The sequence below is a fragment of the Polypterus senegalus genome, chromosome 6 (assembly GCF_016835505.1).
Source record: "Polypterus senegalus isolate Bchr_013 chromosome 6, ASM1683550v1, whole genome shotgun sequence".
NCBI classification, from domain to species: domain Eukaryota; kingdom Metazoa; phylum Chordata; class Cladistia; order Polypteriformes; family Polypteridae; genus Polypterus; species Polypterus senegalus.
Window position 1 is genome coordinate 170261435 of NC_053159.1, and position 13584 is coordinate 170275018.

The window sequence follows — 13584 nt, forward strand, 5'->3', positions numbered from 1 at the left end:
AATGCAGGGTGGGGGGGTGTTGGGATTGTGAACGCGGCTGAGAGAATAAAACTGAATAAAAAAAAAACACAAAGCTAACCTTTACAAGTATAATATATTACACCAGCTTTTACGGACTGGAATCATATGTATGTTTTTATTCTAAAATAGTAAGAATACGTGCGCTCACTTCTCAAAACGGACTCGTCTGGAATCGAACCCATGAAGTTTCGATTATCAGTCAACAGTTGATACCATTGCGCCACCAAAGCAGTCGTAGTAAATGCATGTCAATGTCGCACCCTAACACGGGTTTTTTTTCTGCAGTTATATTCTTGAATAGAAGCACACTTGTTCTGTTATATTTGTACCTTTTGTGTAAGTGTTTCTTTGATATTTGAAATTCAGGCTTCACACATTATACACATTTTGTCAATTATTACTAAAGCATGAAAAACGTTTCTGTTTTAACGATGTGTTTACTGTGCATAGATCGTTGTAGACACGGAACACACATGAAACGCAAGTGTTCCAAATAACGCTATAGTATTTATAAAAGGTGTCATTTTGCTTGACTTCTCACTCTATACAACTCTAAGCAACTAACACGCAGGTAAACACACTTGAGTTGAGAAAACTGTGTGGGGTGGGGGGATGTAATAGCATGCTGCTTGCTGTTTGCTGCTTATCCACACATTTACAGGACAAATGACACTGACAGAGAGGTGAGAAGCGATTTAAGGTGGGCCTTTCTTGAGATTTGGCTTTTTCCTTGCGACCCTCCGGAAAAAGCCACAATTGTGGAGCTCTTGTGAAATTGTTGTCACATGCACACAATGACCACTCTTTGCCATAAGATCCTGTAACTCCTTCAAAGTGGCCATTGGCCTTTTGGTAGCCTCTCATACCAGTTTCCTCCTTGCTCTTCCATCCAGTTTGGAGGGACGGCCGGATCCAGGGAGGGTCCTAGTAGTACCAAACACTTGCCATGTCTTTATTTTGGACTTTACTGAGCTCCTTGGGATTGATAAAGCCTTTGAGATTTTTTTGTATCCATCTCCTGCCTTATGTCTCTCCACAGTATCTGAGATCTTTTGAAAGTGGCTTGCCACCCATAGTCAGTTGTTTGCTGTCAGTTGCATTACCAAGCAAGGGAATGCACCAGGCACAGCTTCACTAATCACACTGATTACAATTGGTCACAAGTGGAAGCCAGTAACCATGGTCTACAATGGAAATGGTGGTTACTTACACCTGATTGAGTTTACAAATATTGTTTAGGAGGGGGTGATCCTTTATTAATCTCAGTATTTCTTGATTTTTATTTTTTTAAATTCCTCTGAACTATAGCTGTGATATCTTTCATTTGGATGTTATAGATTGCATTGATTAAGTAAAGCTGGAAAAAATATTGGTTTGCGTGTTTTCATTTAAGGCTGTAAAGCAAAAGAGAATATTTCGAAGGGGGTGATTCTTTTCTATAACCACTGTATATATGCACAGTAATATATATGTAATATATAAATATAATAATATATTACTTATAGTAATTAGGCTTGCATTAAAAAAACATTTTTTATATTGTGGATTGGATAACACAATTATTGTGATAGTACATATAGGAACAATAAATGTTACAAATACTAATGAAGTACTTAAGAACTGGAGTGATGATTTTAAACTTGCAGAATAATTTTGGTGGAGCAGGCCTACATGTGAACCAACAAAGAATAATGCAGGATAGATAGACAGAGCTACGATTCTAATTTCTTAAGGGACCACTAGTATTGTACACAGTTGAAATTACAGAGTATTGATGATGGTAATGGAAATTTCAAAATGGGAGATCAGCATGTGTGGTTATGGTTCCAGATATTAAAATAATAAAGAATTAAATGCACATCAGTAAGTAATGAATACAAGTAAATATTTAATGGCGTCAGTATCTTAATTTCTTTAGAACATTGACAATAAGAGAATTTTAGAATCAGTTCATTTTTCATATTTGATATAAGATAGAGATTAGGTAATCTTTAGTAAAAGTATCCATCCATCCATTATCCAACCCACTATATCCTAACTACAGGGTCACGGGGGTCTGCTGGAGCCAGTCCCAGCCAACACAGGGCACAAGGCAGGAAACAAACCCCAGGCAGGGCGCCTGTCCACTGCAGGGCACACACTAGGGACAATTTAGAATTGCCAATGCACCTAACCTGCATGTCTTTGGACTGTGGGAGGAGGCCGGAGTACCCGGAGGAAACCCATGCAGACACGGGGAAAGCATACAAACTCCACGCAGGGATGACCCGGGAAGCAAACCCAGGTTTCCTTACTGCGAGGCAGCAATGCTATCACTGCGCCACCATGCCACCCCTGTAAAAGTATACTGAACATAAATTTGTTTAAGATAAGAAAATTTATGCAGGCAGGATTTAAACCTTAATGCAGATGACTTGCAGTTGATTATGCTACCAACTGTGCTATTCTGAAAGACTGTACACCAGTGAAATTGTGCAACTATTCAGTTCAATCATGAAAAAAGTTTGGAAAATGGTGATGATGCCTAACGTTTAAGTTTTTGCAGGAGTTGGAAATGTTGTGCTTGGGGCCATGCTATTTATCCATTAGTGAAAATCATTTTCATTAGGTTGTTGGCAAAAAGCCAAGTATTTATTCTAGGCAAGTCAATTGGGGACATGAAGCTTTATATGTGTGTACCAGGCCTTTAGTTCATTATAAGAAATTTCGTTATCAGAGTTAAATGTACCGTTGGAGGAAGATGGATGTGTATTGTAGTGGGAGGCTGGGAGGAGAGAACTGGTTGTAAAGTAGAATACAGTGAGAAGCAATGCAAGTACAAGCAAGGTAAAGAGATGCATTCTAGACACTGACTTCATTCCTCATTCTATTCTGAATAATTGAAATGAATAGTGTAGAATGATGGAGAAGAGAAAAAGAAGATGTACAGTACTTATAAAAGTTGAAGGAAGCCCTATTCCTTAAATGACAAGTTATAGCTTTAGAATGTTACTGTGAAGGAATATGTGCTATATGACAGAGTAGAGTAGAATAAGCAAACAGAAGAAAACACAACTACAGTTTTGTAAAATAACAATTAAAAGTTTTTCTTTATAGTATCAGAGGTTTTTCCAGGTAGATTCTGCTGTCTTCACTCAGCTGTATTCCGAAATGGATGATTGTTTTGATGAACAACAGAAATTAATAACATAAATGTATGGTGATAAAAGGCTTAATTCTAGAAATTATTCAGCAAACCAGTCCTTAGACGGAACATTGATTAGGAAATTAGAGAGTTATACTGTGCATTTTTTCTGCTAACAGATATTTTGTACTTCAAGTTATGTATTGCCTTTCAAGCTAAGAGATACAGAAGAACGGCTTTGTTTCATTCTTTTTTTTGTCTGACTTCAAAAGAAAACATACTGCAGCCATTTGGATTTCAAAACTTACTGTATTATGTGCTGCTTTGTTGGTGGAGGTAGTGGCTACCAAAATTATATATTAGGCACATGAATGAAAGTACAAGGTTAAAAAACATAATTTACCAAAAAAACTTGCAGAAAGATGAGATTTTTATATTTTATTTATTTGCTTTTTTGCTTTTTTAAAGGTATTATACGATATCAGCTAACTGAAGGGCAATTGGATGAAGCAGAACAGCAACTTGAATTCCTGAAAGAAATTCAGCAATCTATAGGAAAGTCAGGGGTAAGATTTCTTAATGATTTTTAAACAGTAGTCTGGTTGATTTTTGGTTTGCATTACCAATATTTCTACCCTCTCTGCTGAAGTTTTTGTGTGGTAGCTGCCATTTTATTCAGCAGCAGATTACAAAAAATGTCATTAAAATTTATGCAAAAGATTTTAATTAAATATTCAAATTTGCTTTAGATATCTTTATAAGATATTTTAATAAGTTCTTATAATGAAGAAAAACAGATACAATAAGCTAAGATTCTGATACTAAGTTAAGATATATGGGTTGTTTTGCTTGTTACACCATTATTTGTTCTAGTATATCTTAACTATATAATTGCTCTATTTATAGGCTGTTGAAGTTATTATAAATGTGAGAGTCAGAAGCTGAAAAATATACGTAATAGAATTACAATGTATAATTTCAGTTTCAGAAGTGGTGGGAGTATGATGTTTCAGTCTTCAAACATTTAATATTCACAAGAAACTCTTTGGAAGCTTGGCATTAAATGATGAAAAGTGTGTTTCTGTTCTATATGTTATGTTGTAGATAATTTTAGAGGAAGTGTTAACATTTTACAGTTTGTGCTCAATGAAAAATTAAGTTTATTTTTTAAATTCTCTTATAATATTTATAGTGATGCACCGAAACTTGCACCCTTCTTTATCGTACAGCCTCAGTAGTTATGTTTGAGTGAGTCATTTTCCTTTGTTTCTATTGACACTGTTTTTTCACTCACTTTTTTGTTGTACAGCATCTGTATATGCACACACACATATATTGTATATATAAAATAAAAAATGCAAAGTTCACTCACTCAATAGTTCAAAAGCTGGAATTTGGTAGGATTGCACATTTTAGACAGTAGGTATCCACTAAGAAAAAGGACATTTTGATATATCAGTATTTAGGTTTGAAAACATTAATACCCCAAATCTCAAAAAAAGGCTTTCACTGATTTGAATGAAATTTAGTGACGTTATAGAAAAAACAAAATTAGCTAACACATGCTTATTTCTCAATATCTATTAATATTATGCCAACATTCAGGCTCTGCTCTTCACGTATCTTCACGATTGACAGCTGTACTAACTAATGGGGTGAAAGAGTAGAAGAAGAAGAGACAGTGTCCCGAGCAAAAAAAACATACGGAAACCACGTTTGCATAGTATAGTGAGGTGTAAATTGGAAATGAAAACTTTGGCGAAGCTCAAAGAAAATGAAAACTTCAATGGTTAGCAACCACACTGTAAATCTTCAGTGCTGATCCCAGACACTGTGGCTTTGAATGTTGGTGTTGCTTCAATGGAAACAAAAAGGCAAGAAGAGAAAAGCAGAGGTGGAAGTGACGTCAAAAGGAACAGATGGCGTAAGTTTAAACTTAACAGGTCCCCCATGAGCTACTCCATTGTAATACATATGTGCATTTATCTATTTGAAAGGCGATCCCACCCTGCCCTCCGAAATTGTTTACATGCATGTCTGCTCACTCTGAATGGGGAAGACCCAACCACCCCGTACTTCTGCAGTCCAATATTCTTTACATATTCATTTGCCTTTAAAGGGGTAATCCCAATTGTTATAAAGCCTTAGAAACATACTACTAGCATTTATTGCCTTCCACTTCAAGCAGTAGTGATAATAACTCCAAAAGTAAAAATATTCAGTTCATTGCATGGGGCTCCTAAATGTGCAACATGTAAACATGATTACTATTTGTAATAAGTTAAAGTAAGATTCCATTCAGTGTGCTATGGGAAACAAAAATAAAAAAAATACAAGCTTGTACATATAACTGATGAAAAACGTACAGAAATACTTGAGTGAACAACATAAACAAGTGAAAGAAACTCATACACATATAGTAATGACAATGGTAATAATATATACTCAAATTTCACATTATTCCTACTGATTACCTGTTTCAATTTAATAGGATACTCTTTCCTGTAAAAATGTGTTTTGCTGCAACCATCTACAAAATCCTTAGTCATTAGGAAAAGCAGGAATTGATCTGTGGCAGGAATGTTTTATTCATGGTCTATGTTATACAGCATGTTCAAGAGTAAGCAACTCTAGTGACCTAATAATATTATTGCTTATTATGTGACACCTTTATCAAAGGTGACTTAGAACATTTGAAATATAATTGATTATATTTCTTTTTTTGTCTTTCTTATTAGAACACTGGTAGGTGAAGCAATTTGCTTAATGACACAATGTGATAGTAGCAGAATTTGAACCCATAACCTCGGGTTTTGAAGTCCTAGGTCCTAAACCTTACCCACTGCACCACACTGCCATATTAGCCCTTGCTTGCTTAAAAAAAAAAACTATAAATATAGTATACAGAAAAGGATTTAGTTACATAATACTTCTAATACACCCGATTAATCGACGGCTCATTGACTTGCGAAATTTCCCTGGCGAAGCCGAGTGACATAGCTAGTTATTTTCGTAAATATGATTATGAGCACAAATAAAATTACAACAAATGGTAACCGAAAAAAAAAAAATACAGTATTTGAATATATACGTGTGTGTGTGTGTGTGTGTATATATATATATATATATATATATATATATATATATATATATATATATATATATACTGCATTGAAAATAACATTATTATTATTATTATTAGTAGTAGTAGTAGTAGTAGCAGAAGTTTTTTAATAAGCAGATCATTAACCATTTGTCACATTTTACTAAAATTGTCTCTACAAAAGAAAAAATGTTCTGATTATCTAAAAACAAAAGTCTTGATGAATGTAGTAGAATATGTTACATTTTGTCTATAATTTCCTTTACATTACATAGGAACTGTCATATCTACGTGCAGTTTTAGCAACAAAAAGGAAGTCCTCACAGGAAGTCATTATTCATTTGCTCAATGATGCAATGGAAACCCATTTATCTTCCCTTCAAGGATTACCCCTGGGCGTTGAATATTTTGAAAACCTCAACCCAGACTTCATTTTAGAGATTGTTAAGGAATTCCTTAATTTCTGCCCAACAGAGGTAAGCAATCTTCTATCTTTTTGTACTAAAATGTAGATATAAAAGTTGTTACTGCAGTAAATTGTCCAGCATTCACATATACTATCAATAACATAATAGTGTACAGTTTACTAAAAGAATTACTGTAAATCAACAGGCACTGGGAGTGATTGCTCTCATTTGTGTGTAGGAGGCATACAGTTGGTATTCCTTTGATTTAATAGTTTTAATTTTTCTTTTATATTATTCTTATTGGCTTATTGTGAATCTTCTCTAAGTGCCTGTGAATGGCAGAAGAAACACTATGGTTATTGTCTCAAAGAAAGACACATGGTGTTCTTCATGGTGGTATAGTTATATACCTTTTATTAATAGTAGTAATGTCACTAGAACCAGAACATTGGCAATAAGACAATACTGAAGTTGAGAAAATGTAACAGCACCAGCTTTTTTACAGTATTGGCAGAAAAAGTCTCTGTACTGCGTTCATGCATGACTGTAAGTAGACAAATTGCTTTAAAAAGCACAATATTATGTGAGAAAATCATGAGTAAAAACTACATATGAAAATGACTCAGTGGTGATAATATACCATCATAATAACTCATGTCGAAAAGAAAACAACAGAAGTCATGTCTAGAAATTTTTGTTATTTGAGGAAGAAAAATTTCAGCTTGTGATTGCAGGAATTATTTTTTTTGTTTAAAAAACAAAAGGCAAAACACACACACACACACACACACACACAGGCTTTCATAATTGCCACTTTTAACCAAATATGGAATCAGTACAAAAGCAGATTTGTGTATGCTTTGAGAGCAAAAATGAACATGACCAAACAGGTATAACCTTTTAACTTGTATTGCCAACCATTTGTAAGAGATGCGCAATAGAACATTAGAACACTCTAGACGAGAACAGGCCATTCAGCCCAACAAAGCTTGCCAGTCCTATCCACTTATTTCTTCCAAGAAAACATCAAGTTGAGTTTTGAAAGTCCCTAACGTCTTACTGTCTACCACACTACTTGGTAGCTTATTCCAAGTGTCTATCCTTCTTTGTGTAAAGAAAAACTTCCTAATATTTGTGCGAAATTTACTCTTAACAAGTTTCCAACTGTGTCCCCGTGTTCTTGATGAACTCATTTTAAAATACAAGTCTCGATCCACTGGACTAATTCCCTTCATAATTTTAAACACTTCAATCATGTCACCTCTTAATCTTCTTTTGCTTAAACTGTAAAGGCTCAGCTTTTTAAATCTTTCCTCATAATTCAACCCCTGTAGACCTGGAATCAGCCTAGTCGCTTTTCTCTGGACCTTTTCTAGTGCTGCTATGTCCTTTTTGTAGCCTGGAGACTAAAATTGCACACAGGACTCAAGATGAGGCCTCACCAGTGCATTATAAAGGTTGAGCATAACCTCCTTGGACTTGTACTACACACATCATGCTATATAACCTGACATTCTGTTAGCCTTCTTAATGGCTTCTGAACACTGTTGGGAAGTTGATAGCTTAGAGTCCACTACGACTCCTAAATCCTTCTCATAAGGTGTACTCTCGATTTTCCGACCGCCCATTGCGTATTCAAACCTAACATTTTTACTTCCTGTGTGTAATACTTTACATTTACTGACATTAAATTTCATCTGCCACAAATCTGCCCAAGCCTGTATGCTATCCAAGTCCTTCTGTAATGATATAACGGATTCCAAATTATCTGCTAATCCACCTATCTTGGTATCATCTGCAAACTTAATCAGCTTTTTACTTATATTCCTATCTAAATCATTTATATATATATATATATATATATATATATATATATATATTAAAGAAAGCAGCAGCCCTAGCACTGACCCCTGTGAAACACCACTCTTCGGCCAGTTCTGATGAGGTTCCTCGCACCATCACCCTCTGCTTCCTTTGTCTAAGCCAATTCTGCACCCATCTAAAAACATCAGGACAACATCAATAGGTAGATAGGTAGAACTTTGTGTCCTCAGAGGAAAATTTGCTCTTTAAATATATCTATCATATATGCTCACACGGAGGCATATGTAATACACAACAAAAGACTTTATTTCTTTTCACCTGTGGGGCACGTCTTCCCCATGAACCCCACAGGCATAACACAGTCCCACGCACAAAACACAAGCAACAATACTGTTTTTCCTGGCACCACCAATCCTCCCATCTAGCTTCGTCCTCCAACTCCCGACTCTGGCCCCTGAGTGATGGTCGCTAGTTCCCTTTTATTACTCACCCAGAAGTGCTCCAGGTGGTTGATTGCCGACATCCAGATGCACTTCTGAGTAAGGCGAAACCAGTGCCCAAAAGGGGCCAGCCGTTCCTGTTGCAGCACCCCCTGTCGGTGCCTGCGGAACCCAAAAGAACTGCATAGAACTCCAACCCCCATGAAGCCCTGGGGGAGTCTGAGGTACCGCTGCAACCCAGGGAGGCTGCCATCTAGCATCCAGGGGGAGATACTGGGCTTCCCACCCTTGTCCCCCTGGCAGATGTGGTGAAGGGGCGTTTTGGCCAGTCATATATATATATATATATATATATATATATATATATATATATATATATATATATATATATATATATATATATATATATATATATATATATATATATATATATATATATATATATATATATATATATATATATATATATATATACAGGGTGGTCCAGATCTAATTATGCAGATCCAGAACGTCTGGATGACTTTGATTTATGCGGGGACGATTCCAGTTTGGCGCAAAGACGATTCTTCATGTCGTCAGTTCGCACACTTCTCGATGGTCCAGAATTTTTCGGGTGATTTTCTATGTAATAAACTTAATAAGTTATAGTGTAATGAAAATTGCATAATTAGATCTGGACCACCCTATATAATTTAATGACTGCCTGAAGTCTGAATCCATGGCCATCTCCAAGTGCTGGGATTCCACCCTGCTGCTATCTTCAGTTGCTGCTTGTTCGTTGGACTTTCTGCTGTTAGTTTTGTCTTCAGCAAGTGAAATGCATGTTTGATTGGGTTGAGGTCAGTTGATTGACTTTGGCATTGAAGAATATTCCACTACATTGCTTTGAAAAGCAATTGGTTTGCTTTCACAGTATGTTTTGGCTCATTGTCCATCTATACTGTGAAGCGTCACCTTACCAGTTTTGCAGCATTTGGCTGAATCTGAGCAGATATTATAGCCCTGTAGACTTAAGCATTCAGCCTGCTACTTCTGCCAGCACTCATTATCAGTAAACACTAGTAACTGATTTCCATTTGCAGCCATGCATGATCATACCATTAAACTGCTTCAACGATGTTTCACAGATTATGTGGTGTTCAAGGAATCATGAGCCATTTCTTCTCTTCTTAATTCTTTTCTCCTTGCAACATTACGGTATATATTGAACTTAGTTTCCTCTGTCAAAAAAAAATTGTTCCAGAACTGGACAGGCTTTTTAAAAATGTTTTCTGGCAAAGCTGAATCTTTCCTTCCTATGCTTGAAGTTTACCAGTAGTTTGCACCTTGTGGTAAACCCTCTGTCTTTACTTTCATGAAGTCTTCTCTTGATTGTAGAGCAATGATTGGTCTACCTCCTGGAGAGTGTTGTTTGTTTGGCTAAATGTTGTGAAGGGGTTCTCCTTCACCAAGGACAGATTCCAGCACAGTTGTCTTCTGTGGTTTTCCAGTCCTTCTGGTGTTGCTGAGTTCACCACTGTGTTCTTTCTTTTTAAGAATGTACCAAATGGTTGATTTGACCACTTGTGGTGTTTCCGCTATCTCTCTAAAGTTTTTGTTTTGTTTTCTCAGCCTAATGATGGCCTGTTTTACTTGCATGGACAGCTGTCTGATTCTCACATTAATTGTTCACAGTTACAGCCTCCAAATGCAAATTCCACACTTGGTATCAATTCTAGAACTTTTACCTGCTTAATAGTTTATGAAATAATGAGGGAACTGCTTCCACCTGACTAAGGAACAACTTGTCAGTCAAATGTCCAAATATTTTTGAGCCCTTGAAAATGGGGAGCAATGCAGTAGAATGGCTGTCATTCCTAAATGGCTCATACAATATTTCTGTGAAACCCCTTAAATTAAAGCTGATAGTCTACACTTCAATCAGATAATGATTGCTTTATTTCAAATCCATTGTGGTGGCGTACAAAGCCAAAATTATGAAAACTGTGTTACTGTCCGAATACTTATGGACATGATTGTACATACACACTATGGTCTAAAATGACTAAAAAGGATGCAAAGTTAACAAGATTTAAAAGAGATAACCAAGTTTTAATACAATGCTGGCAGAGAACCTCACCTGGCCCTGCAACACCAGCTCTTTAGCCAAGAAAGCCCAGCAGCGACTCTAGTTCCTGCACAGGCTGAGAAAAGCCCATCTTCCACCAGCTATTCTAACAACATTCTACAGAGGACCCATAGAGAGCATCCTGAGCAACTGCATCATTCTCTGGTTTCGAAATTGCAAAGTCAGGGATCGTAAAGCCCTACAACAGATAGTGAAGACAGCTAAAAAGTTCATTTGTGTCTCTCTTCCTTCCATCATGGACATTTACACCACACGCTGCATCCGCAAAGCCACCAACATTGTGAATAACCCAACACACCCTTCACACTCACTGTTTACACTCCTGCCATTGGGGAAAAAGGTACTGAAACATTCGGGCCCTCACCACCAGAATGTGTAACAGTTTTTTCCCCCCAAGCAGTCAGATTCCTGAACACTCATGGACCGGTCCGATATCTGATATATGTGTTCTGTTCTGCAGTGTTGCATATGTTTGCACATTTGACTCACATGCAACTTGTTATATATGCACCTTGTTATATATTATGTGTCTTTATGTTATGTGTCATGGATTCTTCATTGTCCTGTGGTTTATGTAGCACCATGGTCCTGGAGGAACGTTGTTTCGTTTCACTGTATGCTGTACTACTGTATATGGATGAAATGACAATAAATACTGTTGAATCTTGATTGTATTGAAAGCTCTTTTATAGTTACCTATCAATCTAAGCATCCACCCATTACCTAACCGGTATATACATTTCATAGTTGGGGGTAGGGGGGCCTCACAAGCATCCAAAATTGAACATATAGGAGTGTAGGATGTGGGAGGACTAGCTGCAATAATAACAGTTGTAGTAAGTAAACATCATTGTAAGAGTCAAACGAAGTGGGTGTTTGGTTTGCCTGCACCAGTGATGACATAACCTGCTCTATTTGTTAATGCCAAAATACATTTTTAGTGTTTCAGTGCTTCAGAGATCAAGGCACATCCCCCTAACCGCTGAAACATGTAGTTAGCAGGACAAGCAAAACAGCAGACTTTATTACTTCATATGAATCTACAAACACTGAATGTGTGTTATTCATTTGGGTTTTGAGGGCAAACTTTTATGTTCATTAGTATAATCAAATAATCAAATTTTATGTTGAAGAATGTAATGCTTTCTTACAGTTATAAATTTATTGAGTACAGATAACGGCAGCTCAAGTAACTTTCCAATTTTGGATTTGTACACAGGCATAAGCAATAAAATCTGATCATCCATGAAGAAATCTTGAAAACTGCACAACAATTGCTGTTTAACTGGAGCTCTAAAAATAATAGGTTCATGATTGATTTCACACAGGTTTTAAATTTGGAACAGATTTGGAAAATTGAGTCACCAGGGGTTTGTGACATTTAAAATTTGAATTAATTTGACTCTTTCATTAAATATAAGTTTTTAATAACATTTTTAACCAGTTAATGGTGCAAAAATAAATTTTATAATTGTAAATGTTAAAAACCCTAACCAACTGGTTCTGTGACAAACACCAGATTTTTAAAGCATGCTACAAAAACGGCTTCAACAAGGTTGTTTAACACTAGAATTACCAGAGCCTACGAAAAAACTCATAATTCCGTCCCACCTTAAATCGCTTCTTAAATCCCTTCACACCTCTCCGCCAGTGTCCTTTGTCTTCTAAATGTGCTGATAAAGAGAAGCTTGGAGCAGCCGGCTATTCTATCCCCCCACCAATTTAGAACGTGCACAAACTTCTCCCAGCTCATGCCTTGATTGAGTATCTGGGAGTGAAGTGGAGTTTTAGAGTGGAAATAATAGATTGTTATTTGGAACACACGCATTTCATGTCTGTTCCATTTCTACAGTAATCTGTGTCAACACATTGTTAAAACAGAAAAGTTTTTTATATTCTAGTAGTAGATAACAAAATGTAGGCACAAACTATATACTCTATGAGAGTGGTAAAGATTAGTACAGAGAATAATGAGACAAATATAAAAGACTCAATGTCTGTATGCTGTGCAACACTGCTGGTCACCAAAAAACCACACTTGATAAAATGTATTGTATGGTAAATATCAGTTGTGTTCAGGTGTATGGATACCATGTGTACCTCAGGATTTGGTAAGTGGAGGTTGTTCCACACACTACCTGCCTGCCACATTGTCAATAATCTCCTCAAGGGTGGGGATCGATCTGCTCTTAGCATAATTCTTTTTTTTTTTTTTTGTAAAAACTTGATTGCTATGTATTGATTGTAATAAAATTAATAAATAAATAAAATAAAAAAAATAAAAAATAATCTCCGATCACTTACTGTCCAGTAAGTGGGAACAAAAAAAAAAAAAACGGAGATCATATTCCATTGATGAACAGCTGATATTTTCTAATGTTGCTGTTAATGGGTGTCAGCTCATGAACTGCTCAGGCATGGTTTCTGAAATAAAAAATAAGTTGTGTTTGACCACTTTGTCAGCTTTCATTTTAGAATATATATGATGTTAGTTCAGTATTAAAGCAAAATATAAGAAAAATGTCTGGGGTCTTTTG

At 36.1% G+C, this 13584-nt stretch overlaps 1 protein-coding gene across 2 annotated transcripts in view; it reads left to right on the forward strand.

The window, feature by feature from the left end:
* ttc21b (tetratricopeptide repeat domain 21B) overlaps positions 1-13584 on the forward strand; it is a 114262-nt gene that overhangs the window by 38176 nt on the left and 62502 nt on the right. For both annotated transcript variants that reach the window (XM_039757528.1, XM_039757527.1), the window contains exons 10-11: positions 3614-3711; positions 6524-6724. In XM_039757528.1, coding sequence (XP_039613462.1) covers positions 3614-3711; positions 6524-6724 — 299 coding nt within the window. The remainder of the gene's footprint in view (positions 1-3613; positions 3712-6523; positions 6725-13584) is intronic.